Source organism: Hypanus sabinus, chromosome 9 (genome assembly GCF_030144855.1).
Source record: "Hypanus sabinus isolate sHypSab1 chromosome 9, sHypSab1.hap1, whole genome shotgun sequence".
Taxonomy (NCBI): Eukaryota; Metazoa; Chordata; class Chondrichthyes; order Myliobatiformes; family Dasyatidae; genus Hypanus; species Hypanus sabinus.
In genome coordinates, this window is record NC_082714.1 from 64,452,012 (window position 1) to 64,479,887 (window position 27,876).

General features: G+C 42.5%; 1 protein-coding gene and 1 long non-coding RNA gene across 3 annotated transcripts in view; one reads left to right on the forward strand and one right to left on the reverse strand.

Moving 5' to 3' along the window:
- LOC132399446 (uncharacterized) lies at positions 1 to 16,875 on the forward strand. Its single transcript, XR_009514000.1, has 3 exons — positions 1 to 105; positions 1,203 to 1,391; positions 16,750 to 16,875. It is a non-coding gene; the product is annotated as an uncharacterized LOC132399446 (long non-coding RNA).
- mafk (v-maf avian musculoaponeurotic fibrosarcoma oncogene homolog K) overlaps positions 13,347 to 27,876 on the reverse strand; it is a 24,959-nt gene continuing 10,429 nt past the window's right edge. Inside the window, exons 1-3 of one of the 2 annotated variants that reach the window (XM_059979789.1) lie at positions 22,713 to 26,894; positions 21,748 to 21,818; positions 13,347 to 17,699 (exon numbers count right to left, since the gene is read on the reverse strand). In XM_059979789.1, the coding sequence (XP_059835772.1) occupies positions 17,310 to 17,699; positions 21,748 to 21,783 (426 nt within the window). In that variant the 5' untranslated portion in view covers positions 21,784 to 21,818; positions 22,713 to 26,894 and the 3' untranslated portion in view covers positions 13,347 to 17,309. Of the gene's footprint in view, positions 17,700 to 21,747; positions 21,819 to 22,712; positions 26,895 to 27,876 lie in introns of those variants that run through there. The other variant, XM_059979788.1, reaches the window with a different exon arrangement.

Genomic DNA, 27,876 nt, shown 5'->3' on the forward strand with positions numbered 1-27,876 from the left:
TTATAACATCCACAAAATAACTTTGTTAAAGTCAAAATTGAAATATTTAGGTTCGTGAGATGCAGTTCACCGGTTGGCGAAGGCAGCTGAATAATAAATTAACAGGTGAGTACGTTGTATAATCAGTCCTGGGCTCACTCAACTACAATGGATTTCAAAACCGGTTAGATCTTTTCAATAATTATGTTTGTTTTCACATTTCTCCACATTTCCTCTCTCTGATTTCACCTGATTTTTCTCTGGTCTTCCTCATCCAATCCCCTCTCTTCCTTCCACCCCACCCCATCCCCTTCTAAAATGTAATCTTAGACTTCCAATACAGTTGGTAGTGATTTACCAATATTGGCTGTTAAGGCTGTAACATTTTGAAATTCCCTTCCTACACATCTCTAATTCTCTTCCTTGATCATTCTAACCTTACTTCTTTGACTAAAGACCAAGACCAAAAGGATTTTAGCACTCTATCAAGATGCAAACGGCCTTTTAAGTTAGTACCTCCGCTTGTCATTTTTTGCAGAGATGCCTGACGGTTCTGAGTCAGGCGCAACATGAAGCAAACTAAAATACAGTCAAACCTCAGCAATTATCCAAGACCATCCAAAGACAGTAATATCAGGGTTCTCTCCACAGTGAAGACAAAAGTATGTGTAAAGTTTAACCTAATCAAAATAAACTCTTCTTGGGCTTCCTGCCAGGTACAGGTATCAATTACGACTAACATTTTGATGACAAACTCTGTTGACTTCATCTTATGAATCTTCATTCATAACCTAACCTTTCATAAAAAAAGATCTTTGGAAATGTTGGAATCACTGGTTAATCCAGTGTTAATGTTCCCAGTTGCCTTAACGTGATGTGATGCTGCCCACACCCTAGTCCCCTCCACTTCCCAGACATCGCCCTCACCCCATGAAGTTCTTCTTGTCCTTATCTACCACCCCATGAGCCTTTGCATCCAACACATCATTCTCCTCAGCTTCTGCCATCTTAGATGGGTTCCTACCACCAAACACATATTTACCATTTTTTTCTTAAGATGGCATCAGCGACCAACGTGATGTCCTGCAGACAGTATAACTAAACTGCTACTTCTTCTAAAAATGCTTCTACTACTAAACTGAATGCGATTGGAGCCTGTAATTTACATGTTGATGATGTGTTTTTGAGCCGACAGAGCAATCTGACACACTTGCTGCCTCCAGGGTATTTCAGCAGGATTGAGAGTGGAGTGTTTGGCCAAAAGGCAGAGTACAAACCCATGATCGGCTTCACCGATTAAAACGTCGAGCAAGATTGAAATGGACAAGAGCAAAAGGCGAGTAGGTGTTCAACGCCATCTGCCTATGTTGACTGGTCGCCCTCTGTCTCTTACTTGCTGCTGCCATGAAAAGGTACAGGAGTCTTGGGCCTCACGCTGCATCTACATCTACACCTACATCTCTCTCACCTGACTTCACCTGTCACCTCCCAGCTTATACTCCTTCCCCTTCCAACCACCATCTCATCCTGTCTTCTTCCCCCTTCCTTTCCTCTCCTGATGAAGGGTCTCAGCCTGAAATGTCAACTCTTCATGCCTCTCCACAGATGCTACCTGACCTGCTGAGTACCTCCAGCATTTGATGTGTGTTCCTCTGGATTTCCAGCATCTGCAGAATCTCTAGTGTATTTGCCTTCTGGCATCATTGCTTTCCACTTGCTTCCTATTTTCCATTAATACTTTGGGATAACAGAAGGTGGTAGAAGGTACTTCATAAATATAAATCCTTCTTGTAACTATACAAAGCAATACAATGGCAGGCCAGGGCAGTTAAAGCCTCTTTGGTGGGCAGTCATGAACTAGCTAATTTGAAGTGTGACTAGAATCACAAGCTCTGGCCAGGTGAGGTCTGCAGATTTCCTTCTGCTTCTCTGAGGAATACATTTCACATTGTAAGTGCTTCAGACAGCAGAGTTGTAGAATCCAGAGAAGTGTATTTTATACTGAAAGGTGAATGAGAAACTAGTGCAGAGACAGAATATCACAAACGCAAGCCATGGTGCGACAGGTGAAAAACAGGATTCTCATCAGAGCAGCAACATACGCCTTTTTTAAACACCCTCCACAGAATCCACAAGCTCCAGTTACCTCTCTACTCCAGTCCTTTATCTCTTCAATCAATTAACCCAGCTCTTTACTTTACCTCCTCCCTTTCTCTCACCTGCCACCCTCCTCCCCTCGCTCCAGCTTCTTCCTTGGGTTTCTTTCCCTTTCCTTTCCAATCCTGATAAAGGGTCTCAGCCCAAAATGTTAACTCTTTATTCCCGTCCATAGATGCTGAGCTCCTCCAGCACGCTGTGTGCATTACTCCAGATTTCCAGCATCTGCAGTACCTCGTGTCTGTAGTTACCTAATGCTGGGCAATCAGAGTGGCATCCTGGACAGACAATGACACCAGTTGCAATCTTCACTCTGGATTTATCTCTCACACAATTCGTGTTGATAGCCACATTAATCAAGCAGATATTTTGTTCAATTTACAGAATTTCAATATAGAAACTGAACATTCAGCATGTCACTGATATAGATTGTAGATGTGGTCCACACAAACCTCGTGCTTGATGCAGAACGGGTGATTTGCTAACTCACCAACTAATCCGCAAGATCCTGAATTATGAAAGCCACTAGATGGCGCAACAGGGCAACCTTACGCAGGTCCTCCCTAATTTACAGTGAACCAATCATAAACTGGGCAGCTGCAAGTCAGAAAGGCGGCCACAAACAGTAGGAGTTGCTTGCAGTCCAGTAAATCTATCCATTTAGTGTCCCAAACACTCCTATGTACCAATCTGATGGCATGAATATTAATTTCAACTTCTGGTTTAAAAAAAATCCCTCACCCTCACCTCTTCTACTCCCCATTCTGGCCTCTTACCTCTTCTCACCTGCCTATCACCTTGCCCTGGGTCCCCTCCTCCTTCACTTTCTTCTATAGTCCACTCTCTTCTCAGATTCCTTCTTCCCCAGCCCACCTGACTTCATCTATCACCTTCTGGCTATCCTCCCTTCCCCTCCCCCACCTTATTATTTTGGCATCTTCCCCCTTCCTTTCCATTCTTGAAGAAGAGTCCCAGCCTGAGACGTCAACTGCTTATTCATTTCCACAGATGCTGCCTGACCTGCTGAGATCCTCCAGCACTTTATGTGTTGCTCTGCATTTCCAGCATCTGCAGACCTTGTAATCTGATCTTGAAATCTGGGTGACCTGTCAGCCTTAAGGATGTCTGACTAATTTATTGAAGTTCTTTGAATATATGGTTGGTAGACTATGTTAGAGAGTTCCAGCAGATGTAGTGCATTTAAATTTTCAGCAGGTGTTTGATCAGATCCCACACAGATAAGAGACTGTGGTTTAAACATATGAATGGGGGGAGGGGTAATCTACTTATGTGAATTGAGAACAAGAATCAGTCAGGTTTATTATCACTGACATATATCATGAAATTTGTGTTGTGGCAGCAGTACATAGAAATTACTGTAAGTTACAAAATAAATAGTGCAAAAGGCAAATAGTGAGGTAAAGACTGAAATGATGAGGTGGAATATACAGGCCTTTCAAGGCTCAGTAAGTCGTAACCATATGGATCACTTCTTAGGCCCTCTAATCAGTAGCATGGTGGTTAGCACAAAGCTCTTCAATACAGGCTACAGGGGTTCAATTCCTGGTGCTGCCTCAAAGGAGTTTGTACATTCACTCCATGACTATGTGGCTACATGTGTTTCCTCCAGATGCTCCTGGTTCCTCCCACAGTCCAAAGATGTACCAGTTGGTGGGTTAATCGGTCAATGTAAATTGTCCCGGGATTAAATCGGGGATTGTTGGGCAGTGTGGCTCAAAGGTCCTATTCTGTACACACTGTATGTCAATGAATAACCAAATGCCAATCTCTATCAGTGATGGGACTAAAGAGACTGCTGATGACACAGCCCTAGCCAGGACTGCAACTAGATCGAGAGTGTTCAATAGGACAGGGACAAGCTAAGTAACTGGGTGAGAAATAGATCATGTGGCTGATGAAATATGAGGCCACCAGTCTGTGCAATAAACAGAAAAGCAGTTTTAAATGCTGACAGATTGCCATGTTGACATTCAAAGGGTCCTGGGATAAATGTACATACACATCACTGAAAGCCAAAAAGCAGATGCTTCAAGAAAATAGGAAAGAAAATTGTACATTGATCTTTATTAGGTGAGACATGGTAAATAAATAAAGTATTACTGCCTTGATGTGGGGCCTTAGTGAGACTGTAACTGGGGTTTTAACCCCCTTAATCAAGAGGATGGAGTTGACATTACAAAGATTGTAATATAGATTCATTCTGGTTAAGATGGTGTCCAGCTGCAATGTCTTCCAATATCTTCGATCAGACTGAGTTGCTTTTTAAGGTTCATAGGGGTGGTTTTGGCAAAGAGAAGGGAATTGGGGTCAGGTTGGGTTTAGGAACAGGAATGATGGGAAGTTAGAGATTGAGAGAAATAAATGAAGAGCCTAGGAAGCTGAGGCCAAAAGGCCTAACCTATGATCAGTTATGGGGTATAATCGAAGCTTGAAGTTCGATGTCTGCAAATGTGAGAATCTGAGGACAAGGACTGGAGACCTGGAGGTTGCCTATCTGGGTGGGTGGAAGGATCGTGAGGATGTGAAAGGGGCTTGTTGTTGTGTGGAACATTGTGGGCACGGTATGTTGGTGCTGGAACGTGTGGCAACACTTGCAGATTGCTCCCAGCACATCCTTGGCTGTTAACACAAGCGACACATTCCACTGTGTGTTTCAATTTACATGTGAAAAAATAAAGCTGATTCTTCACCTGGCCAGTTCTGAGATGGCTGGGTTCCTATTTGAGCAGAAAATGAGTAGACTAAGGTTGTATTCCATAAAGTTTAGACAAATAGGAGGTGATATTTGAAAAATTTTAGTGGATTGGACAGAGTGCAGAATGGATGAAGAAAGAGTATTTCCCCAAGTAAAAAGCCTGGAACCCAAGGTTCCTGAATCAGTTATTGGAGTGGAACTGGGAGTTCTGTCAAGATACATCATGGCTTGTATGGCAACTGCCCTGCACGTGACCACAAGAAACTGTAGAGAGCTGTGGACACAACTCAGCACTTTGTAGAAAGAAGCCTGTGGATTCTGTCTGTACCTCTCTCTGCCTCTCTGCCAGGTGAGGCAGGATCATCATAGAGCCCGTCCACCAGAGACAATCTCCCTTCTCCCCCTTCCATCGGGCAAAAGACACAACAGCCTGAAAATACATAGCACCAGGCTCAAGAACAGCACTGTTATAAGACCATTCAGTGATACCATAGTGCGATAAGATGAATCTACCTCATTATGAGCTTGCAGCCGTTGTCTACTTTCCTCAGTAACTGGTACACTTTATCCTGTATTGATATTGTTTTACCTTGTTCTACCTCTGCACATTGTAATGTGATCTGTATGGACAGTACACAAGATAAACTTTTCACTGTATTTCAGTACATGTGACAATAATGAACCAATTCCAGAACAAGGTGTAGACCATTTACAACTGAGATGAGGACAAATTTCTTCACATAAGTGGTGGTGAATATTTGGAATTCTCCATCCCAAAGGCTCGGTCAACTGAGTTTATTTTAAGCAGAGATTTGGTAGGTTTTTTTTTCATTTTAAGGGAATCAGGGGGTTATGGGGACAGTGCAGTAAGATAAAGCTGAGGTAAATGATTAGCCACAGTCTTGATGAATAGCAGAGCAGGCTCAAAGTGCCAGATGGCCTCCTGCTGATCCTAATTCATATATAGGATTAGACTCGGAATGCTTTACAGAGGAAGCATTTTTTGAACCCTATTGCATGAAATCAAACCCCACATAAGGTAATGTGAAAGTGATCTGATAATTGTTTTAAATGTGCTTTCGAACAGGGATATTATGCTCTTATTTTTTCAAAATAAAGCCACAGGATCTTTTACAAGTACCTAATCAGTTTGTGTCTGAAAGACAGGACCAGTAAGATTCAAAGATTATTTTTATTATCGAAGTATGCTTGTGGTATACAACCCTGAGATTCATCTTCCCCACAAACAGCCACAAAACAAAACCCAAGGAACCCGTTCAAAGAAATACAACAAACTCCCGTCCCCCCACACTGAAGTAAAAACAATAAAAATATAAAAATAAAAAAATACAGAATATAAAACATAAATTTGAAAGAGTCGAGGTATATTCAGTTCTGCTCAGTGTTCGTTAACTGCAGGCCACTCCACTTCAAAATAGTGACAAAATGAGGATGACCAAAAACCAATCACAGCCTGAACAGCAGAGTCCAACGTGTCAATTAAACCTTGCCCAAGAAGTCCAACACTGGCACCTTCCTTTGGGAACAGCGAGCAAGAGGCTGGTAGACGGTCCTCTCACTTTCTGCGCTCGCCTTAATGATTTCATTCTTCCTCGGAACTTTAATTGGCGACATCGGTGCGAAATGGAATTGATTGCGGGCTCATGCCCTATCTCAATAGACAATAGGTACAGGAGTAGGCCATTCGGCCCTTGGAGCCAGCACCGCCATTCACTGTGATCATGGCTGATCACCCACAGTCAGTACCCCGTTCCTCCCTTCTCCCCATATCCCTTGACTCCGCTATCTTTAAGAGCTCTATCTAACTCTTTCTTGAAAGCATCCAGAGGATTGGCCTCCATTGCCTTCTGAGGCAGAGCATTCCATAGATCAACAACTCTGGGTGAAAAAGTTTTCCTTGAACTCTGTTCTAAATGGCCTACCCCTTATTCTTAAACTGTGGCCTTTGGTTCTGGACTCCCCAACATCGGGAACATGTTTCCTGCCTCTAGCATGTTCAATCCCTTAATAATCTTATATGTTTCAATCAGATCCCCTCTCATCCTTCTAAATTCCAGTGTATACAAACCCAGTCGCTCCAATCTTTCAACATATGACAGTCCCGCTATCCCAGGAATCAACCTCGTGAACCTACGCTGCACTCCCTCAATAGCAAGAATGTCCTTCCTCAAACTTGGAGACCAAAACTGAACACAATACTCCAGGTGTGGTCTCACCAGGGCCCTGTACATACAGCTGCAGAAGGACCTCTTTACTCCTATACTCAATTCCTCTAGTTTTAAAGGCCAGCATGCCATTAGTTTTCTTCACTGCCTGCTGTACCTGCATGCTTGCTTTCAATGACTGGTGAACGAGGACATCTCCAGGCTTCTTGGCTTCAGGGCTGCACATTCCGTCCGAAACACTTTCAAAAGCAACAAATTGCCAGACTGCTCGATCAGCCCAAAACACACACCAAAATGTAGACCACTAGGTCCAATGGTAGTAGAACCATATTTGGAAAAAAAGGACAAAAGAGATGAAAGAAGTAGCTTCGTTAACCATCTGGAGGATGTCACCATGCATCTTCAGCTCTGGGTACCAAGTGATGTCCTAAGGGGTGTCTGTATCGGTGTCTGGAGTAGCTTGAAGCCTCTGACATTCCACCAATTAATCCACAAGCAATAAACTTTCTGGTTGCTGTGTAAAAAGAAAAACTGAGATTCCACCTTCACCAGAGTTGCTAGTCAAATGGAACAAATCATTTCTTTACATCTACACCCCCAGTAAGATTCCATTATCAGAAGCAACAGCAAGCTGCCCCCTTAATTTTCATTTTGACTTCTCAACTCTACCCCTCCTTTCTCTATATACTTTGAGATTTCAACCTAGACCCTTTGACCCCTACACAAAAACTCCTATGTCTCTGTGCCTCAGTAGAAAATACTTTCATGGGTGAGATGGCAGGTTCAGAGTCTTGAAGTGAATTGATAACCAAGCAAGTGATGAAACATTAAACTGTTTTGCAGAAGAGAAAGGGAGTTATCCTGGACAGAATTTGTACGTCAGACAAGATTACTTAAAAACAAATCCTGACTCAATCATTGCTGGAATTAATTTTGTGAAATTTTCTGATTTTTTTTTTCTCTATCACAACAATGAATACATTGCAGAAAGCTTTGCTAGTTGAAAAGCATTCTGAGTGTGTTTCAGAAGAGTGTAATGGAACTGCAGGTGACACTTGGAAAGTAAGCCCTTGCTTCTTGCTTATGTGTCCAAACTGAAGTCATGCAACAAGTGCCATTGAACCCAACTCATCTGACCCAAGTATGCAGATTAGTTCCAGTTTTAGCCTGTTTTCCTGCAACCACATCATATTGGTGATAAGTGTGTTAGCCCTGAGAAGCTGACCAGGACGGCAAGGCTAGATGAACAGATAGCAAATATTGCTGAACCCTGACCTAGAGGAATATCACTGCCCTGATGATTGCTCTCTTGCTGGCTTTTGTCCAGCTTGTTCAGGCTTCTGCTGCATGTAAGAGGGCGGTGCCCAAAGCCCAACGAGTTAAGCACAGGGTTTCTTGAGATCTGTCCACTTGTCCATAGAAAGAGAAGTTTGACAAGATTCAGGCACCTTGGAAGATAAGATGTTGCAAATTAGTCAAAAAGAAAGTGTATATAAATAAGGCTTAGGAAACTGAAATTGAATAAAGTCCTTGAAGAACATAAAGGAAGCAGAAAAAAACTTAATCAAGAAACTAAGAGGACGCTTTACACAGGCTGGTTGTTGGAGAACTGGGAGATCCAGAGACTCAGATCCAGACATTGCTGCCTGTGCCATGTACCAGTGAGGGTAGAAGCAGGATCATTTGGCAGATAAATGCATGGTTGAGAAGCTGGGTCAGGGGTCAGGGCTTCAGGGTCTTGGATCATTGGGATCTCTTCTGGGGGAGGTATGACCTGTTCAAAAGTGACGGGTTGCACCTGAACCACAGGGGGACAATATTCCCGCGGGCAGGTTTGTTAGAGCTGTTGGGGAGGGTTTAAACTAACTTGGCTGGGGTATGGGAATTGGAGTGAAGGGATTCAGGAAAGGTTGGATGGTTAAAAAGTAAAGATAGCGTGCAGTCAGACTGTCAGGAAGGACAGGCAGGTGATGGGACTTAATTGCAGCCAACAGGCTGAGTATCAAAACATGATGGATGCAAAATCTGAAAGGATAGCAAATACCGTACTAAAGGTGTTGTATCTAAATGCGCATAGTATAAGAAATAAGGTGGATGATCTTGTTGCGGTATTACAGAATGCCAGGTATGATGTTGTGGCCATCACTGAAAGGATGGTTGTAGTTGGGAGCTGAACATCCAAGATTACACATTGTATTGGAGGGATAGGAAGGTAGACAGAGGGGTTGGCGTGGCTCTACTGGTAAAGAATGGCATCAAATCAGCAGAAAAATGTTTCATAGGATGAGAAGTTGTTGAATCCTGTGGGGTGAGTTAAGAAACTGAAAGGGTAAAAGGAAGTTGATGGCAGTTATATACAGGCCTCCCAACACTGGCTGGCATGTGGCCCACAGATTACAAAAGGAAATAGAAAATGCGAGTCAAAAGGACAATGTTATGGTAGTCATGGGAGATTTTAACATGCAGGTTGATTGGGAAAATCAGGTTGATAATGGATCTCAAAGGAGTGGGTTTGTTGAATGTCTACGAGACGGCTTTTTAGAGCAGTTTGTCACTGAGCCTAACTCAGGGGATCAGCTACACTGGATTGGGTGTTATGTAATGAATCGGAGGCTATTAGGGAGCTGAAGCTAAAAGAACCCTTAGGAACCAGTGATTCGAATATGATTGTGTTCAACTTGAAACTTGAAAGTGAAGTCTGATATTGCAGTATTTCAGTGGAATAAGGGAAATTACAGTGCGATGAGAAAGGAGTTGGCCAAAGTAAATTAGAAGGAGTTGCTGGCAGGGATATCAGCAGAGCAGCAATGGTGTGCATTTCTGGGAAAATGAGGAAGGTGCAGGACATATGTATTCCAGTGAAGAAATACTCTGTTGTGTATGTGGCCTGGTTACACAACAATGCTATTAATAAAAAAACGCTGGAGACGGCAGCTAAGTTTCATGGCAGAAACTTTACTGGCAGAAACCCAACTCGGCACACACACAGATCAATACGCACCTAATAGCGCATTCAATGACGTGTTACTAAAACGTAATCTCTTATACTGTAGGCTATACAGTACATACTCAAATGGTAAAATAGTACAACCATGGCTGACAAGGGAAGTCAAAGCTATTGCAAAAGCAAAAGAAAGGGCATGCAACAAAGCAAAAATTAGTGGGAAGTTAAAGGATTGGGAAGTTTTTAAAAACCGACAGAGAGCAACTAAAAAAAATCATTAGAAGAGAAAAGATGAAATATGAAAGCAAGCTAGCAAATAATATCAAAGTGGATAGTAAAAGTTTTTTCAAGTACATTAATAATAAAAGAGAAATGAGAGTGGACATAGTACCACTAGAAAATGAGGCAGGAAAAATAATAAAAGGGGACATGGAGATGGGTAATGAACTAAATCAGTATTATGCATCAGTCTTCACTGGGAGGAAGACACCAGCAGTTTGCTTAATGTTGTAGTGTGTGAAGGAAGAGAAGTGGGTACAGTTACTATTACAAGAGAGAAGGTGCTCAAAAAGCTGAAAGACCTAAAGGTACATGAATCACCGAGACCAGATGAACTGCACCCTAGGATTCTGAAGGAGGTAGTGTTCGATATTGTGGTGGCATTAGAAATAATCTTTCAAAAATCATTGGACTCTGGCATAGTGCCAGAGGACTGGAAAATTGCAAATGTCACTCCACTCTTTAACAAAGGAAATAGAAAAGAAATTATAGACCAGTTAGCCTGACCTCAGTGGTTGGGAAGATGTTGGAGTCAATTGTTAAAGATGAGGTTATGGAGTACTTGATGACACAGGACAAGATAGTACAAAGACAGGGAAAATCCTGCTTGATGAACCTGTTCCAATTCTTTGAGGAGATTACAAGCAGGATCGATAAAGGGGATGAGGGGATGCAGTGGATGTTGTATAGTTGGACTTTCAGAAGGCCTTTGACAAGGTGCCACACATGAGGCTGCTTAACAAGTTAAGAGCCCATGGTATTTTGGAAAGTTACTAACATGGTTAGAGCATTGGCTGATTGGTAGGAGGCAGCGAGTGGGAATAAAAGGATCCTTTTCTGGTTGGCTGTCAGTGATTAGTGGTGTTCCACAGGGGTCGGTGTTGGGACCACTTCTTTTTATGCTGTACATAAATAATTTAGCTGATGGAATAGATGGCTTTGTTGCCAAGTTTGCAGATGATACAAAGATTGGTGGAGGGGCCGGTAGTGTTGAGGAAACAGGTAGGATGCAGAAAGGCTTAGAAAGATTAGGAGAATGGACAAGAAAGTGGCAAATTAAATACAATGTTGGAAAATGCATGGTCATGCACTTTGGTAGTAGATGTAAGTGTGCGGACTATTTTCTAAATGGGCAGAAAATCCAAAAATTTGAGATGCAAAGGGACTTGGGAGTCATTATGCAGAACAGGCTAAAGATTAACTTGCAGGTCGAGTTAATGGTGAAGAATGCAAATGCCATGTTAGCAATCATTTCAAGAGATCTAGAATACAAGAGCAAGAATGTGATGCTGAGGCTTCACCTTGAGTACTGTGAACAGGTTTCATTCCTCATCGTAGAAAAGATGGGCTGACATTGGAGAGGATCCAGAGGAGGTTCACAAGGATGGTTCCAGGAATGAAAAGGTTATCTTTCAAGGAATATTTGATGGCTCTGGGTCGGTACTCGCTGGAATTCAGAAGGATGAGGGGATCTCATTAAAGCCCTTTGAATATCGAAAGCCCTAGACAAAGTAGATGTGGATAGGTATGTTTCCCATGGTGGGGGAGTCTAGAACAAGAGGGCACAGCCTCAGGATAGAGGGGCGCCCTTTCCAAACAGAGATGCAGAGAAATTTCTTTAGCCAGAGGATGGTGAATTTGTGGAATTTATTGTCACATGCTGCTGTGGAGGCCAGGTCGCTGGGTGTATTTAAAGCAGAGATTGATAGGTTCTTGATTGGACATGGCATCAAAGGTTACGGGGAGAAGGCAGGGAGTGGGGTTGAGGAGGCAGAAGGATCACCCATGATTGAATGGCAGAGCAGATTCGATAGCCAGATGGACTAATTCTGTTTTTATGCCTTATGGTCTAAAGTGAACTATGAAATGTCTTTGGTGAATAAGATTAAGGAGAATCCCAAAACATGATACTTGTACAACAGGAGTATGCAGATAGTGAGGGAAATGGTAGGTTCATTATAAGGACAAATGAGAGAAATTATGCATGGAGTCGGAGGTATCATGTCGGTGAAAACAGGGAGGGGTATGTTGATCACAAACACGAGAAAAACTACAGATGCTGGAAATCCAAATCAACACAAACAAAATGCTGAAGGAGCTCAGCAGGCCAGGCAGCATCTGTGCAGTTCTGATGGAGGGTTTTCTGATGAAAACATCGACTGCTTGATCTTTTCCATAGATGCTGCCTGGTCGGCTGAGTTCCTCCAGCATTTTGTGAGGGGTATGTTGATATTCTGAAGCGTCAATATTAAGAAAGAGATGATGTAGGTGTCTTGATATGATGAGGTGGATGTCCCAAGAATACTGATGGAATCCATCCTAGAATATCGAGGAAGGATATTTCTGGACTCTTAAGGGAGATCTTTGCATCTCTTTAACCAAAGGCAAGGTCCTAGAAGATTGGAAGTAGCCAATGTTATAAATTAACTTCTTGGAAAGAAGGGCATCAGGGTATTCCAGGAAATTATAGAACCAGTGAGGTTCATACTCACGCTGAGGAAATTATTGAAGATTCCAAGGTACAGGATTTACTGACAGTTGGAAAAGCACGGACGTATTAGGGATCATCAGTTTGGATTTGTGCAAGGGAAGTCCTGTCTCAAAACTTGATTCTTTTTCAGTTAATGAAGATAATTCACGAGGGTAGGACAGTGCATATTGTCTACATAATAAAGAAGTTAACAATTGACAATATTTATAGTTGGTTATCAACAATTGGGCCCAGTGTTTTAAGGATGTATACTAAAATTCACTGATACATTCTTCGAGTTGTACTGAGACTTGTCTATGATGATTGTGCATGCGAGAGGGAATCCCATTAAGAAGGATATCAACCAAGGGACCCCACACTCTACCTTATCTAATTGCATGATGGATATTGTATTTTAAGTATTTTAAAGAAGGGAGAAAGTGGTTTTCATCTCAATCAATATAACATCGGATGCTATAACCTTGCTTTTGATGACGAGGCTGCAGTTAGAGATTCTCATAAAGGCATGGGTAACAACCTCAATACTCTGAAAAGAATTTGTCCAAAGAAAAAAAACCTACATCAAACACATTAAGACAACAGTTTTTTTTTATATTACTTCAAAATACAAGATCTTTATTTATAGCAATGTTCCAAGATGGTGTATGAGTAAGATAGATCTAGAGTTTATTGATCCTTGCTAACTCAAGTGGTCATCTAGTTTGGGAAAGGCCTGATTGAAACCTCCACAAAAGGGAAAAATTGTTAATATTTCTTTTGATACCTTGATTAAATTATACATAGATCTTGAATAAAATACCTTAATAGTTACCAGTAAGGTCTTCAGGGGATCAGTTAAGAGGTTGTTACATTTACCTTCAATGTGAATAACAGTCTCCCGTATACAAGATACACAATCGGTGTTTGAGTTTTCCTATACAAATGACCCAGATCCCCACTTCGATCATGAGGAAGTTGGAGCATTTTAGCAGGGTGAGATATTCTCTTGTTTTTGGGTTATTTGTATTTGTTAGAATTGATCTTAATGCAAAGATTCAAATATATTAAGACCTTACATTTTTTTTTAATTTTAGTGTTGGAAATACTTTAGTTGGATTTGTATACAACTTTGGTATTGGCACTAGTAACATATGAACAAGATAATCCCAGAGATTAAAGCTCATGGGATCCACAGTGAGTTAGTAAAATGGATCCAAAATTGGCTTAGTCATAGATATGGCATTGGTGAATATGTTTTTCTGACTGCAGGTCTGTGACCAGTGATGTTCTGTAAGGATCCATGCTGAGACCCGTTAGTTCTAATATACGCAGTGTACTGCTGCATTATGGCAGTCGTGCTAAACAGCAACTCCTTTGCTTGCATCTTCGGAAGCAGCTCTATTTCCATCTTTAATATCTCTACTTTTCCCTTTCGGGGGTTCTTTTGAAGACCCTGACCTGCAGCTACACGCTGACCGGTTCTTTGCAGGAATGGGACCCGTTTTCAGGGTTTCAGAACCGACTGACGTTCGGCAGACCAAGGGGTCGGCCTGGGAGATAGCCTAGTGTTTGGAAGTCTGAGATCTTGGGGCTCTAGAGACGAGCGGATCGAGGGTCGGTGTCTCAGCAGGAGACTTGTGTGTCGTTGGGGAGGCCTGAAAATCTATCGCTGTGGGCCCGAAGACCCGAGATCTTTACGATTTTCAGGCACAGAGCTCGTGAAAGGCAACAAAACAGACTTTTTAACATCGTAAACAAGTGGGTTGTTGTTATGTCTCCTGCTCGCTGTGAAAATGGGGAACACTTCCTTCTCCCTTATTAGGGAGAGAGAGAACCTGTGGTTTGTTGAATACTGTATAAAATGTGATAGTCTTTGGGGTAACTGCAAGTCTGTGTCTTTGCTATTGCTTTGCTCATGCTTGTCCCTGGTAGCAGGTGCACCTTTTGTTTTGCAGTGTACGCGCAAGGGAACTGGGGGGTGGGCCTTTGGGGTTCTCACATTTATCTGTCATTCATTCCTTGGGGGACCTCTCTGTTTTTGTGGGTGTTTTGCAAAGAAAAAGCATTTCAGGATGTATATTGTATACATTTAACATAACATTAAATTGAATCTTTGAACATTTGAAATTCATCCTTATGGAATTCACACATCACAACAAAAATTTGTCTAACACAAACATACACAGAAGTTGTACTAGTTTACCAAGAACAATGAGGCAAGGCTGTTGATTCACAGTAGGAAGCCACTTATGAGATTTACTCTGTAAACTAATAAAGCAATTTCTTCTATCAATACTTATATAATAATTTATCAAACCATGTAATATACATTTTAGGTAATTAAAACAACAGTCCTCAAAAAAATCAGCAAATCCTGTACATGTATGTAGCACGCCTACAGGGGCGGATGGAATTACTCAGTGAATGCATCTCTGCATCTTTGCTGAGAAGACAGGATTCAACGGGAGAGACAGAAGGGACTAGAATTATGGAAAACCATGATACAGCCAGTCTTCTAAGAAAACAAACTCTCCAATTGCAGGGGTATGCTGATATGATGAAAGAATAGGAAGTCCAATGAACAAGTTTGCAGATGGCATGAAAACGGATCAGAGTTGAGGATAGTGAAGAAGGTTGTTAAAGGATACCACAGATACAGATGAGATGTTGCCCAGCACATATCAGATCAACAGGATTCTCAACACCCTTTCTGAAGAGTACAGTGGGGCTCTAATGTAGCAGACTAATCAGTCTGCCCCGTTAGCTTGTGTTGCCAGCTGGTACAATGGCTCGATACAAGTACAGGCGATAGCAGCCTGAATCAGGGGAAGCCAACTGTCCTTGTAAGCATGACTCTTTACTTGGTAAGAGAATGAGATGCAACAACTATCTTTGAATTGGCTGGCCTAGGGATGACCTCCTGCTGTGGTGGACATCAATAACTATTGTTGCATTAAGAAGGAGCCTACCATTTTCACTCTGACATTGTTGCTTGAGGCAGGATGTCCCTCTTGTAACACAGACAATGTCTTCATGCCCCTTGGAGAATCCCTCTTTGCAAGCGCATGCTAAGGAGGAGAGCCTGGTTTCTGCAATGTCCTGAAATCTAGATAGCCTGTCAGTAGTTTGGCAATCTACAAGAACGCTTAAAAGTAGCAAATGCTGAATCATGTTGCAGCAGAGGCCAGAGTAATAAACCAGCAACCAAGCAAAGGTATGGGGTTAGCTGAAGCACTGTCAACTCTGTAGTCAGATCAACGCTGTGTGCTGGGTGAGATCATAATCTACCTGCAGTGTGAACCATTAGCAGATTGTAGTCTCTTTCATCAATAATGTCTATTTTGGAATCCACGCAGCACCTGCGTCTCCCAAATCACACCACAGAACTGAATGAATTTTCACCTTAGTTCTGCACAACCCTGCTAAGATTAGAAATTGTTTGTATCTCAGGAATCACAAGAAACAGAAGGACTTTAATTATTTCCCTTTTAAAAACTAATTAAAGACAGTAAAATTCAATTTATTTTCTAAAAGGCCACATTGACAAAAGTTTTGAAAGCTGTAATATCGGTTTATTTCCTCTCAGGCCATATTACACCAATTATACCTCACACAAGATTGGGTATATCTGAGCAATAAACAAAATGCTGAAGGAACTGGATGTGTCAAGCAGCATCTGTAGACAGCTGACTGTTCACTTTCCTCTACAGATGGTATCTGATCAGCTGAGTTCCTCCAACATTTTGCTTGTTGCATCTGCCCTCTTGTGTCTCAATTTATACTGACTCCAAATAAACTTGTACCTGGCTCTCAGAATAAGACCTAGATTCAAGAATGGCCTCTCTCAGTCTGCAATTTTCACTTAGCATAAGCTTGGAGACATCTAGGCCACAAGCTATTTACACAGATTTCATCATTGAACAAGTTTATAATGGAAACTGAGAAATTGAATAAAAGTATATAATTTGTACAGCTTATAAGAGACACAATATTTGATTACTATACAATTTCTCCTCAGAATTCCTAACGTTTTGGCTTGTGAAAGCCCCAGACGGAAACCACTGTTACCGGCATTCGTAGTCCTGATCTTTGTTGCAAACGGAGATTCTTCCCGAGTTTCAGCTCTTCAGATGGCAACGTGAACAACCCAAGTTCAATAACCAGCCAAGCACCTATGGGTGACGGGGGAGCCCATCCAATCCATCTACAGACTTACCACACTGATTCCAAAATGAAGATTTTCCTCTCTGAACTCAGGAAAGCCAGCTGCAAAATCAATGCTACTTAGTCAGACTTCTGGCCTGGTGATGCAGGCACTTACTAACCACTGCACAAGACAGTTATTGATTGGCAACTCCAGGATTTTGAGGGTAAACGGGATTAAGAGGGAGGCTTTTGCTGAGCAACAGCATCATGCTTCTGTGTGTGATCTCCAGAAGCATTGTCATGGAAGAGCCTTGCCTTAGATCAAAACAAGGATAGACCTTGTCCATTCTATTATTTCAAGACTGCCATCTGTACCTTAATTCCATTTACCTGCTCTGGCCCTTTAATTCAACCTCCTCGTCCGAGAAGAGCCTAGGAGTCAGATGATTTGACAATGGTAATGACACTGGTGGGGGGTAGGGTAGGGGTCTTGGCCATAGTGCGAGCATACTTCTGAAGGGCCTCATACTTGGTGCGCAAGCCATCAAGTTCCACTCTCATGTTGGCGTTCTCCTGGGCCAGCTTGGCCACCTCCTGCTGGAGATCGGTTCTCTGTCGCTGCAGCTCTTCCTTCTGTGTCACGCGCTTGACCCGACAGCTGGCTGCATAACCCCGGTTCTTCAGTGTCCGTCGCCGCTGCTTCAGCTGGACAACCTCCTCCTTACTCAGGCCCCGCAGGTGCTGGTTCAGTTCTCTCACCGTCATGGAGACCAACTCCTGGTCGCTGAGAGTCGGGACATTCTCTCCGGCCTCCTTCTTCACCTATCACCAGAAAACACTTTCAAAGTTCTCATCTTTCTTGGCCTTGATCCCTTTACTTGCTTCCTCACCAGAACCATTCCCCACCCCACTCCCCTCTCACAATAAGCACCAACCTCCCGCCATTTACTTCTCAAAGACGTCACTTCATAACCTTTATCATTTTCCACTCCATCCAATAGCACCTCCTGAACACATTACCTCTATCTGAAAGTACATGAGAATAGAATCACTTACATACCATCATCACACACAAAATGCTGGTGGAACGCAGCAGGCCAGGTAGCATTGGTATGAAGACATTTCCGGCTGAGACCCTTCGTCAGGACCATCCACATTCGAATATCTAACATTGGTCCTCCTTTGAAGTTAGGTCTAAATGTTAAGACTGCTATCCTAGCCACACTGAGGAGTATGCTCACCACACGGACCACAAGGCCACAAGAAGTCACAAGAAACTGCTGATGCTGAGATCTGGAGAAACACACAACGTGCTGGAGGAACTCAGGGGGTCAGGGGACATCTTTAGGAGGAAATGGATAGTCGATGTTTTGTGTCGAACTACTTAGACGATGAAGGATCTTGATGTAAAACTTCAGCTGTCCATTTCCCTCCACAGATGCTGTTTGATCTGCAGAGTTCCCCCAGTACTTTGGGTATTTGACTGTAAAGTCAATTTAGGATTAGCCTCGGTGGTGATGCATCACCTTCTTGAAACATTACCATGCATGTGCATGTGAATGCAATAGAGATCTGTCCTAGTCACAGCAAAAGAATGAATATGTTTCCAGGTCAAGGTCTGCATTATTGAAAGTAACTGGTGATGCTTTGCACCTGCAGCTCATCCTTCTAAGTGCCAGAATTTGTGGATTGGCGTAGATGAGAACAAACGAAACAAGGTGAAAGACGCTGTCCTGTGAGGGTGTGGATTACTCTACTCGTCAAAAGTTGCATTGTCATGATTGGTCAGTTTAAACTACAGTTGCTTTTCCCATTGGTTAACCACCTGGTGTCCTGTTTTAAACATCCCGGGTATAATATAGTGCATGGAAGGGGCTTGCTCTCTCTTCTTTTGTTTAAGGCAAATAGCACACATAACCTTTAGGAGGTATGCTGTGCGCACACTTTTAACCAAATGTTCTTGGTTGAATCTGTCCTGCCGAAACGTCGACTGTACTTTTTACCCATGGAAGCTGCTGAGTTCCTCCAGCATTTTGTTTGAGTTGCTCGGATTTCCAGCACCTGCTGATTTTCTCTTGTTTGTGATTAGCTGAATGTGTGCCTGTTGAGTATTCAGCTCTGTAGTTTCTGTAATAGTGAGGGCTTTGCAAGTCTTGCTAACCTGCTGGTGGGTTATGAAGTGCCAGTAGACTGGTCAGGCTAATTAGATTTTGCTAGGGTTGAAATGGGACGCCACATTATTTCCATACTTAATTCATTGAATCTTCCCAGGAGAAAGGATGGCTGGTGGGATGCTTTCTGGCTCTTTGCAGTGATTGTAAGACATCATTATAAAATGACAACGACTCTTAACATGAATTGGAAAATCTCAGCCAGCGCTGTATTGTTCTGAGAGAATCATTTAGGAAGACCCCGACTCGAGCTGTAAAGTTAGGGAATAAGAATACAGAGACAGCTTGTAAGCACATAGATGCTGTGTGCCAAGCTGGTTGGCAGCCCGACCCTGTTAAGTCAATGGTCCTGCAGTGGGGCTGGGAAATGGGGATGTCTGGCTGGATGTTGAAAATGAGGGAGAGGTAGTAGTGCGAACCCCTCACTATATCCCTCAAAATGATTGTCCTCTCCCCTGTGTACCCAAAACAATATGAGCCAGGCCAGTGATCACACGATCTCACACTGCCATGGGCACGGCATCAGCCCACGGCTTCTTCCTCTCAGGATGGGATCAGGAATGTATGGGGGTGGTGTAATGGGCCTCTTCGAGATAACAGAGGTCAGAGAATTCTCTGCTAAGGAATTAGCAAGTTCAGGGGATAGGTACAGACAAAATGCCGAGGTGTCTTTGGACACGTGGTTATTGAGGATATGGGATGAGGGGGCTACCAGAGTGAGCTTATCTAACAGAGAGGCGAGTGTCTTAGGGAGCCTATCATCCCAAACGTGATCAATAATGCCCTGCGGATGCTCCTTGCTTCCCCTGAGCATAATGCATCACCGTGGGTTCAAGTAAAGGCAGCAGTTAAATTTGGGCATCCCACTCTTACTGATGGAATTTAAAACCCCAAGCAGAATGGAGCACAATAGCAGGGGGCACTAAAGTTCCACACCAGTGGACTCTTATCACAAAATTATACCGTGATAGCGCTAATCCGCCAGAAGTCATTGGATTGACTTCTGGAATGATAGGACATGTTGCTAAGATGGTGGCTTCCAGAACAAATGGGGTGGTGCAGTCTTTAATAGCACCAGCTGTTGGTCACCCTATAAGTACAGGACGGTAGCGTAGTAATTACCACAACGCTTTACAGTACCAGTGACCTGGGTTCAATTCCCGCTGCTGCTCATAAGGAGTTTGTACATTCTCCCCGTGACCTCATGGGTTTCCACCCACATTCCAAAGACATGCTGGTTGGTAGGTTAATTGGTCATTCTAGATTGTCTCGTGATGAGGCTCAGGTTAAACTGGGTGATATTGGGCACTTGTTGGTGAAGGTGGCACTTGCCACTTTATTAGTCAGGAATACTGCCCCTACGTTCCTGACAGGTTGGGTAACACCTGCTTGGTCTTATCTGACAGTCAGTGGAGGCACCATCTCATTTGCAATTACACTCCAGGGTGGGGTTGGTGGTGTTTTGGAGCACAAGGAGGGCAATGGATTACTGTAGTACACAGGAAGGTGACTATTGGGCTTACAGTACTGGGTACTGTGCTTTGTTTTATATATAACTAAGGGAGTTTGTGGGAGTCATACTAGTTTGATGGTTGGATCATCACATTCGAAGGGTGGAGCGTCCTGTGGGGGTGGGGGGTAGTTGTTGTTGGTGGCTTATTCTGCCTGTCGAAAGTTGCTTTGTCATGATTGGTTAGTTTAGGAACTGCAGCTACTTTTCCTATTGGTTAGTCACCTGGTATCCAGTTCCAAATATCCCAGGTATAAAACAGCACATGGAAGGGACTTGCTCTCTTTTCCTTAGTTCAAGGCAAGCAGAGCATGTTACCATTGGGAAGGTGTGCTCTGCCTATGCTTTTAATAAGTATGTTTGGTGAATGTATGTCAGTTGAATATTCAGCTTTGTAGTTTCTGTAACTTGAGGAACACAAGACTTGGTTGAATTTTTACTGTTTGTAAATAAGTGATTAATATATTTATTCAAAGTTAGTGTTCACGGTCTAACTTGCCAGACCCGCAAACCTGATTCAGTGTTACAGATCCTCAGACCTGATCTTCCAGCTAATAAGATCACCTTAACTTCTTCTGTCACTTTGATTTTTTCCTTAGTTTGGGAAAACAGAGCTGGACACATTTAATAAAGCCCTTTTTAATTAGAACAAGGCATTACTACACTTGTAATTAAATCCTCTTGCAATAAAGCCCAGTGTACTACATGCCTTCCTAATTGATTGCTATACCTATATGTTAATTTGCACATACAGTAGATTCTCAAGTCCCTCTGACTAGCAGCAACTTTTAATCTCCCATTGCTTAATTTCTTATTGTTTAAAAAAAATTCCCTGCTTTTCTATTTCCTCAACTGAAGTGATTCATCTCATATTTTTCCACGTTTCATTTGCTGTGCCCTTGTCCATTCACTTAAGCCATCTATTGGTAACTGAAGCCTTTTAGCTACACCGCTACCTGGAAGATGGCATGCAATGCAGCCACAATGTGCCTGTGTTGGTGGAGACAAATACTGTTCTGCACTAAATAATGAAGCACACATTGCTGGATTGAAATGTTTAAAAGGTGTTTTATATACACACACACAAACACACACACACAAACTTCACTACCATTTACTAGAAGAAACTGAAAACTAGTACTATAAAATAGTGTAAACCAATACACACAAAAATAAAATTTCTGCTTACCTTTAATGCTTTATGTCCTTTAAAGTTAGCCGTCATTACACTGTCAACACCCAAAACAGTTCAAAAATGCACTGTAGGAGTAAAGCAAGCACAAATTTGCAAACTGTTATTCTTATAATTCATCGGTAAAAGAAAAATCTTGCATTCACCACAATTTAAGAATTAGAGCAACACTGAGATAGTCTGTGTTGTAGAAATCATGCTGAACCAAGCCCAACGACTGCTCTATTGTTTAGAACAGCTCACCCAAAATGCTGGAGCAACTCAGCAGGCCAGGCAGCACCCATGGAAAAGAGTAAACAGTGACGTCTCAGGTCAAAACCCTTCGGCAGTCCTGATAAAGGGTCTCGGCCTAAAATGTCAACTGTACTTTTCCATAGATGTTGCCTGGCCTGCTGAGTTCCTTCAGCATTTTGAGTTTTGCTCAAATTTCCAGCATCTGCAGATTTTCTCTTGTTTGTCTATTGCTTGGAAAGTGTTTTCAGAAACAACCTGCTCACAGCATTCTCCATTATGAGGCTGCATCACATGCAGCCACTGTAAGGAGGCTCCAGGTTTGAGGAACTGAACACAGTTGGGTCAGTGGTGTTTTTTATTGGCTTCGGTGGCAACATTATCTCCAGAGAAGCATTCTGTTTAATCAGCACCTTGTCCATTTGAAGGATGATAGGTGAGAAAGTTGGAAGTAGCAGGGATGTATCCCGGCCACTGTGGACACTGCTGTGTGACTAAAGCCCAGCTGAGTCAACTTGAGTAGAAGGGAGTGAAAGAAGACTGGGAAATGCTAATATATCAAGCATCACCCCCTTGCAATACAGATGGCAAACCACCCCTCAACCCAAACTATTATCAGCATAGCTAAAAGACTCAATTCTAAATTGCACTTAGAATATCTCAGATTATTTTTGAAGTAGTCAATTGTAAAGTAGGAAACAGGAATTAGTTTGCACACAGAAAGCACCTACCCTGAAAGAGCAACAGACAACCAGACAACCTCTTCTGCTGATTTTCACTCCTAGGTAAATATTAGCTCAGATCACAGGATACAGAGGCCCACAACTGCCTTTTGGAAACTGGCTGTTGAGTTGCACAATAGCAGGGGTTGTGCTCAACCTTCCAGGCCATTGCCTCTCTGCCTGCAACTCTCAACAAGAAAAGATTTGCACTCGATCCACAGAACCCGAGGAGCACTAACCAGCAGATTTTACCCATTAAAAGGAATGACTAAGATTTCATCGAAGTTACCTATGTGGCTGGGGAGGGGAGGGCTGAAATGGGGATTAGATTTTTCTTTGTTTTCCTGTGACACACCTTCTAAAAGCCAAATTGTGAAATACATACCTGGAACCATAGAACATTACAGCTCAGAAACAGGCCTTTTGGCCCTCCTTGGCTGTGCCGAACCATTTTTCTGTCTAGTCCCACTGACCTGCCCATATCCCTCCATACACCTCTCATCCATGTACCTGTCCAAGTTTTTCTTAAATGTTAAAAGTGAGCCTGGATTTACCACTTCATCTGGCAGCTCATTCCACACTCTCACCACTCTCTGTGTGAAGAAACCCCCCATAATGTTCCCTTTAAACTTTTCCCCCTTCACCCTACCCATGTCCTCTTTTTTTCCTCCCCTAGCCTCAGTGGAAAAAGCCTGCTTGCATTCACTCTATCAAGGTCCATCATAATTTTATACACCTCTATCAAATCACCCCTCATTCTCCTACATGCCAGGGAATAAAGTCCTAACCTATTCAACCTTTCTCTGTAACTCAGTTTCTCAAGTCCCGGTAACATCCTTGTAAATCTTCTCTGAGCTCTTTCAACCTTATTAATATCCTTCCTGTAATTCGATGACCTGTGGATTAAAGAGTCAAAGCAAGGAAAGACAGAGATTTAAAGACCCTTACCTTCTTGACAAAGAGTAGAAAAGAAGTGACAAAATAATTGAGGAAACCATTTAAAATGGAATCGGGGATGAGTAAGAGCAGCCACTGAGTGACACGCGTCACCACTAAGCTCACGCTGCCACTCCTACATGAAAACTTTGCAGTAAATGACTACATCCTAAGTGTGCACACACTCTGTCTGTACACCTTTTCATGCAGACTGCTACAGCACATTACTGAACATATAGGACTGTTTCTGGGTCTTCGTGTCTGTTCCTATATCAATCAGGCAGGTTTTTGAGTGCCAGTCACTCACCTCCCTGCACATACTGAACTAACCACATTGAGATGCGCAGGAAATGCTGTCCTCCCACCCCCCCCACCCCCCGTGGCCTGGGGTGTTGGAGTAGTATCAGTACTTTCTGTGCTGATGCAAAACTCACCACAGAATCAACTGCTTCCTATCTATTTTGGCCCCATTGGGTCAAGTGTTGTGTTCACAATTTCTGGTATAGTTAAAGAGAAAATGAAGATAAAGATGAACTTTATTTGTCACGGGCACAGCAAAACATGCAGTGGAGTGCATCACTTTGCTTCAATGCCCAGCGTACTCTGAAGATGTGCAGGAGGCAGCCAGCAAGTGTGGCCACGCTACCAGCATTAACACAGCCTGCCCACAACTCCCTAACACTAACCATACATCTCTGGAACATAGGAGGAAATGACAGCACCTAGAGGAACCCCATGCAGGGTCACAGGGAGAATGTACAAGCTCTTTACAGACAGGAGCAGCAATTAAACGCTGATCAATGGCGGCTGGTGTTATAAAGCGATTGCGCTAACTGCTTCTCTACCATGAACAGCGAAACAGTAAGACAGCAACAGAATAGGAAGAATAAATTAGACAATAGGTGCAGGAGTAGGCCACTCGGCCCTTCGAGCCAGCACCGCCATTCAATGTGATCATGGCTGATCATCCACAATCAGTACCCCGTTCCTGCCCTCTCCCCATATCCCTTGACTCCGCTATCTTTAAGAGCTCTAGCTGGCTCTTTCTTGAAAGCATCCAGAGAATTGGCCTCCACTGCCTTCTGGGGCAGAGCATTCCACATATCTACCACTCTCTGGGTGAAAAGGTTTTTCCTCAACTCCGTTCTAAATGGCCTACCCCTTATTCTTAAATTTTGCCATGCTCCAAAACCACCAAATACCTAGGAAAAAATGTCAATACCCTGCAGGTAACAAAATTAAGAATGTCAATATCCTGCAGGTATGGGCAGTAAAAGATGTCATTATCCTGCAGGTAATGATATGGAAATTCTAGATAGGTGACAAAGAATGGTTAAAGAAACCCTTTTTCTGAGTCTCCCCATGTCCAAATCAAAAAACAACATAATCTTATTTCACTGGGTAGCAAGCTCAGATCTACTCCAGAGATTCTACTGCCAAAATCTAGTACAGTACTGATGACTTAGGAACAGGGCAAAGGAGATCTACCAAATATTGTTGACAATTCCTCTTCCTCAACTATCACTAAAACAGGTCTTCTGGTCATTATAACATTTCTGTTTGTGAAGGAAATCTGGTTCTGTTTTCGACATTGCATGCAACTACAAATCAGTCGTACCTCATTTGCAATGCAGTGTCAGACACATGCCAAGTTTATGAAAAACACTACATAAATGCAAAATCTCTCTTTCAATAACAAACCTAATTTACCACAGCAATTACCTGCCACACACTACTGTAGGAACTAACTTGTTGAACAGCCCTTCACAAAAGACCCACAAGTTTGACTCTAATTAATAAAAAAAATTAAATGCACCAAAAGCTTATCTTTACCTAATCTGAGCTGGTCTTTGGATTGTTTCTTATCCCTCCAAAGGTTAACCAGATCTTGGAGGAGTAAGAGAATGTTATCATTCAGAGGATCTGTCCTGGATCCAGTACATAAATGTCATTACAAAGAAAGCACAGCAGCATCTTTACACCCTTGGAAGGCTCCAAGATTTGGCATGTCACCTAAAATTTTGACAAACTTCTACAGATGTGTGGTGGGGAGTATATTGACTGGTCAAATTATACCCTTTATGGAAATACCAATGCCCTTAAACAGAGATGCCTACCAAAAGTACTGGCTCCATTCCAGACCATCTCTCCACCATTGAGCCCATCTACACGGTGCATTGTCACGGGAAAGCAGCATTCATCATCAGGGATCCCCACCATCTGGGCTTGTTCTGTTCATGCTGTTGCCATCAGGAAGAAGGTTCAGCAGCCTCAGTACCCACACCCCAGGTTTAAGAACAGCTATTATCGTTCAATCTTCAAGCTCTTGAACCAGAGGGGATAACATCTCTATCCAATCACTGAACTGTTCCCACAACCTATGGACTCACTTCCAAGGACACTTCATCTCATGTTCTCGATATTTATTGCTTATTTGTTTATTATTATTAATTTACATTATTTCTTTTTGTATTTGTACAATTTGTTGTCTATTGCACACTGGTTGTTTGTCCATCCTGTTGGATGTGGCCTTTCATTGATTCTATTGTGTTTCTTGTATTTACTGTGAGTGCCCACAAGAAAATGAATCTCAGGGTTTTATGTGGTGACAGAAATGTACTTTGAAATTTAAACCAATGTTTTCTTTCTCATTAATAAATTTCCAGATGTAAATGTCACCGGCAAGGCCACCTTCATTAGCATCCTAGCTGCCTTTCAGAGACAAAAGTTGAGCCAAGTACATGCAGAATTGCTTTCTCATGGATGATGGCTCCCACCAATGTGTACAGTATAGAACAGTATAATAAACAGAAGTAGGAACAGATCATTCAGCTTCTCTGCCTGCTCCATCAGTCAGTGATATAGAAGGTAAAAGATAAGCTAACTCTACACCCCTCGATTCCCTTAAATCACAAATATCCATCGGTTTCTATCTTGAAACTCAAGAGACCTGTTGGGTAGAGAATTCCAAAGATTAAAACCCACAGTTGAAGCACTCAGTGGTCCCAAATGGCCTTTACTTTGAGACCATAACCCCTGGCTCTAGATAACCCATAAAGAGAAACGTCAACCGTTTCTACCCTGTCAAGCCCTCAAAGATTTGTTTTTTATCTTTCGAATCATCTCTGATTCGAGCACTCAGCATTCCCACCCTTCACTCCAATCACCCCAGCAATGCGTAGGACAGTCCTCGCTAGAGTGACAGTAAATATAGAAACAGGCAGGGAATTGAATACAACCTGGGCGCGGTCGCCAAGGGAACCGGAGACCTGTTTCTTTGCTGTACAACTCCACACCATCACCACTTTATGTTCTTTGTACATTTGATCTGTCATTCCCATCTTGAATAAACTCTTGATATACTTGAATATACAGCACTTGAGCATCTCTGTCGGGCTGACAATTCAAATGAGCCATGACCTTCTGAGAAGAAACTCCTCTCCTAAATATGGTATCCTGATTGGGAGATATTCTCTCCACACCCAACCTGTCAAACACTCTCTGGTATGCTTCAATAAAATCACCTCTTGTTCTCAAATACTTAAAATAGTAAGGTGCTACCTACCTCCTCAATCTCTCATTGTATATCAACCACTTCACTCTAAAATTCCACCAAGTGAGCATTGTCTGCACTACTTCCAGTGCAATTATATATTTTTTTTAAATATTGAAACCAAAACTGTATACAATGCTCAACAGTCACACTGGCATTCTGTAAAGTTGCATCACAATCTATACGCTCCATCGATGAAGGTAAACATTGCTTTAGCCTGCCCACATTACTTGCTGTACTTGCAGTTTAACCCTGTGTTTGTGCACTTGGCCTACCATCTACTCCATCCCCAAGGCGTAGTGGTTAGAGTGACGCTATTACAGCTCCATATGTTGGAGTTTGGTGTTCAAACCCGGCATTCTCTTTAAGGAGTTTGTACATCCTCCCCGTCAAATGCGTGGGTTTCCTCCGGGTGCTCGTTTCTTCCCACAAAGATGGACCAGTTAGTAGGGAATTGGTCATTATAAATTGTCACAGAATTAAGCTAGGGTCAACTCGGGGACTGCGGGTGGTGCAGTTCCAAGAGCCAGAAGGGCTTATTTCACGCAAATAAAAACAAAAACAAATCCCAGATTTTTTGAACCTAACGTTTAACTAATAATAAAAACCAATATTACACAACTAAAAAAGCAGTAAGGAGAGAAAAGATGAAATATGAAGGTAATTTAACCAATAATATAAAAG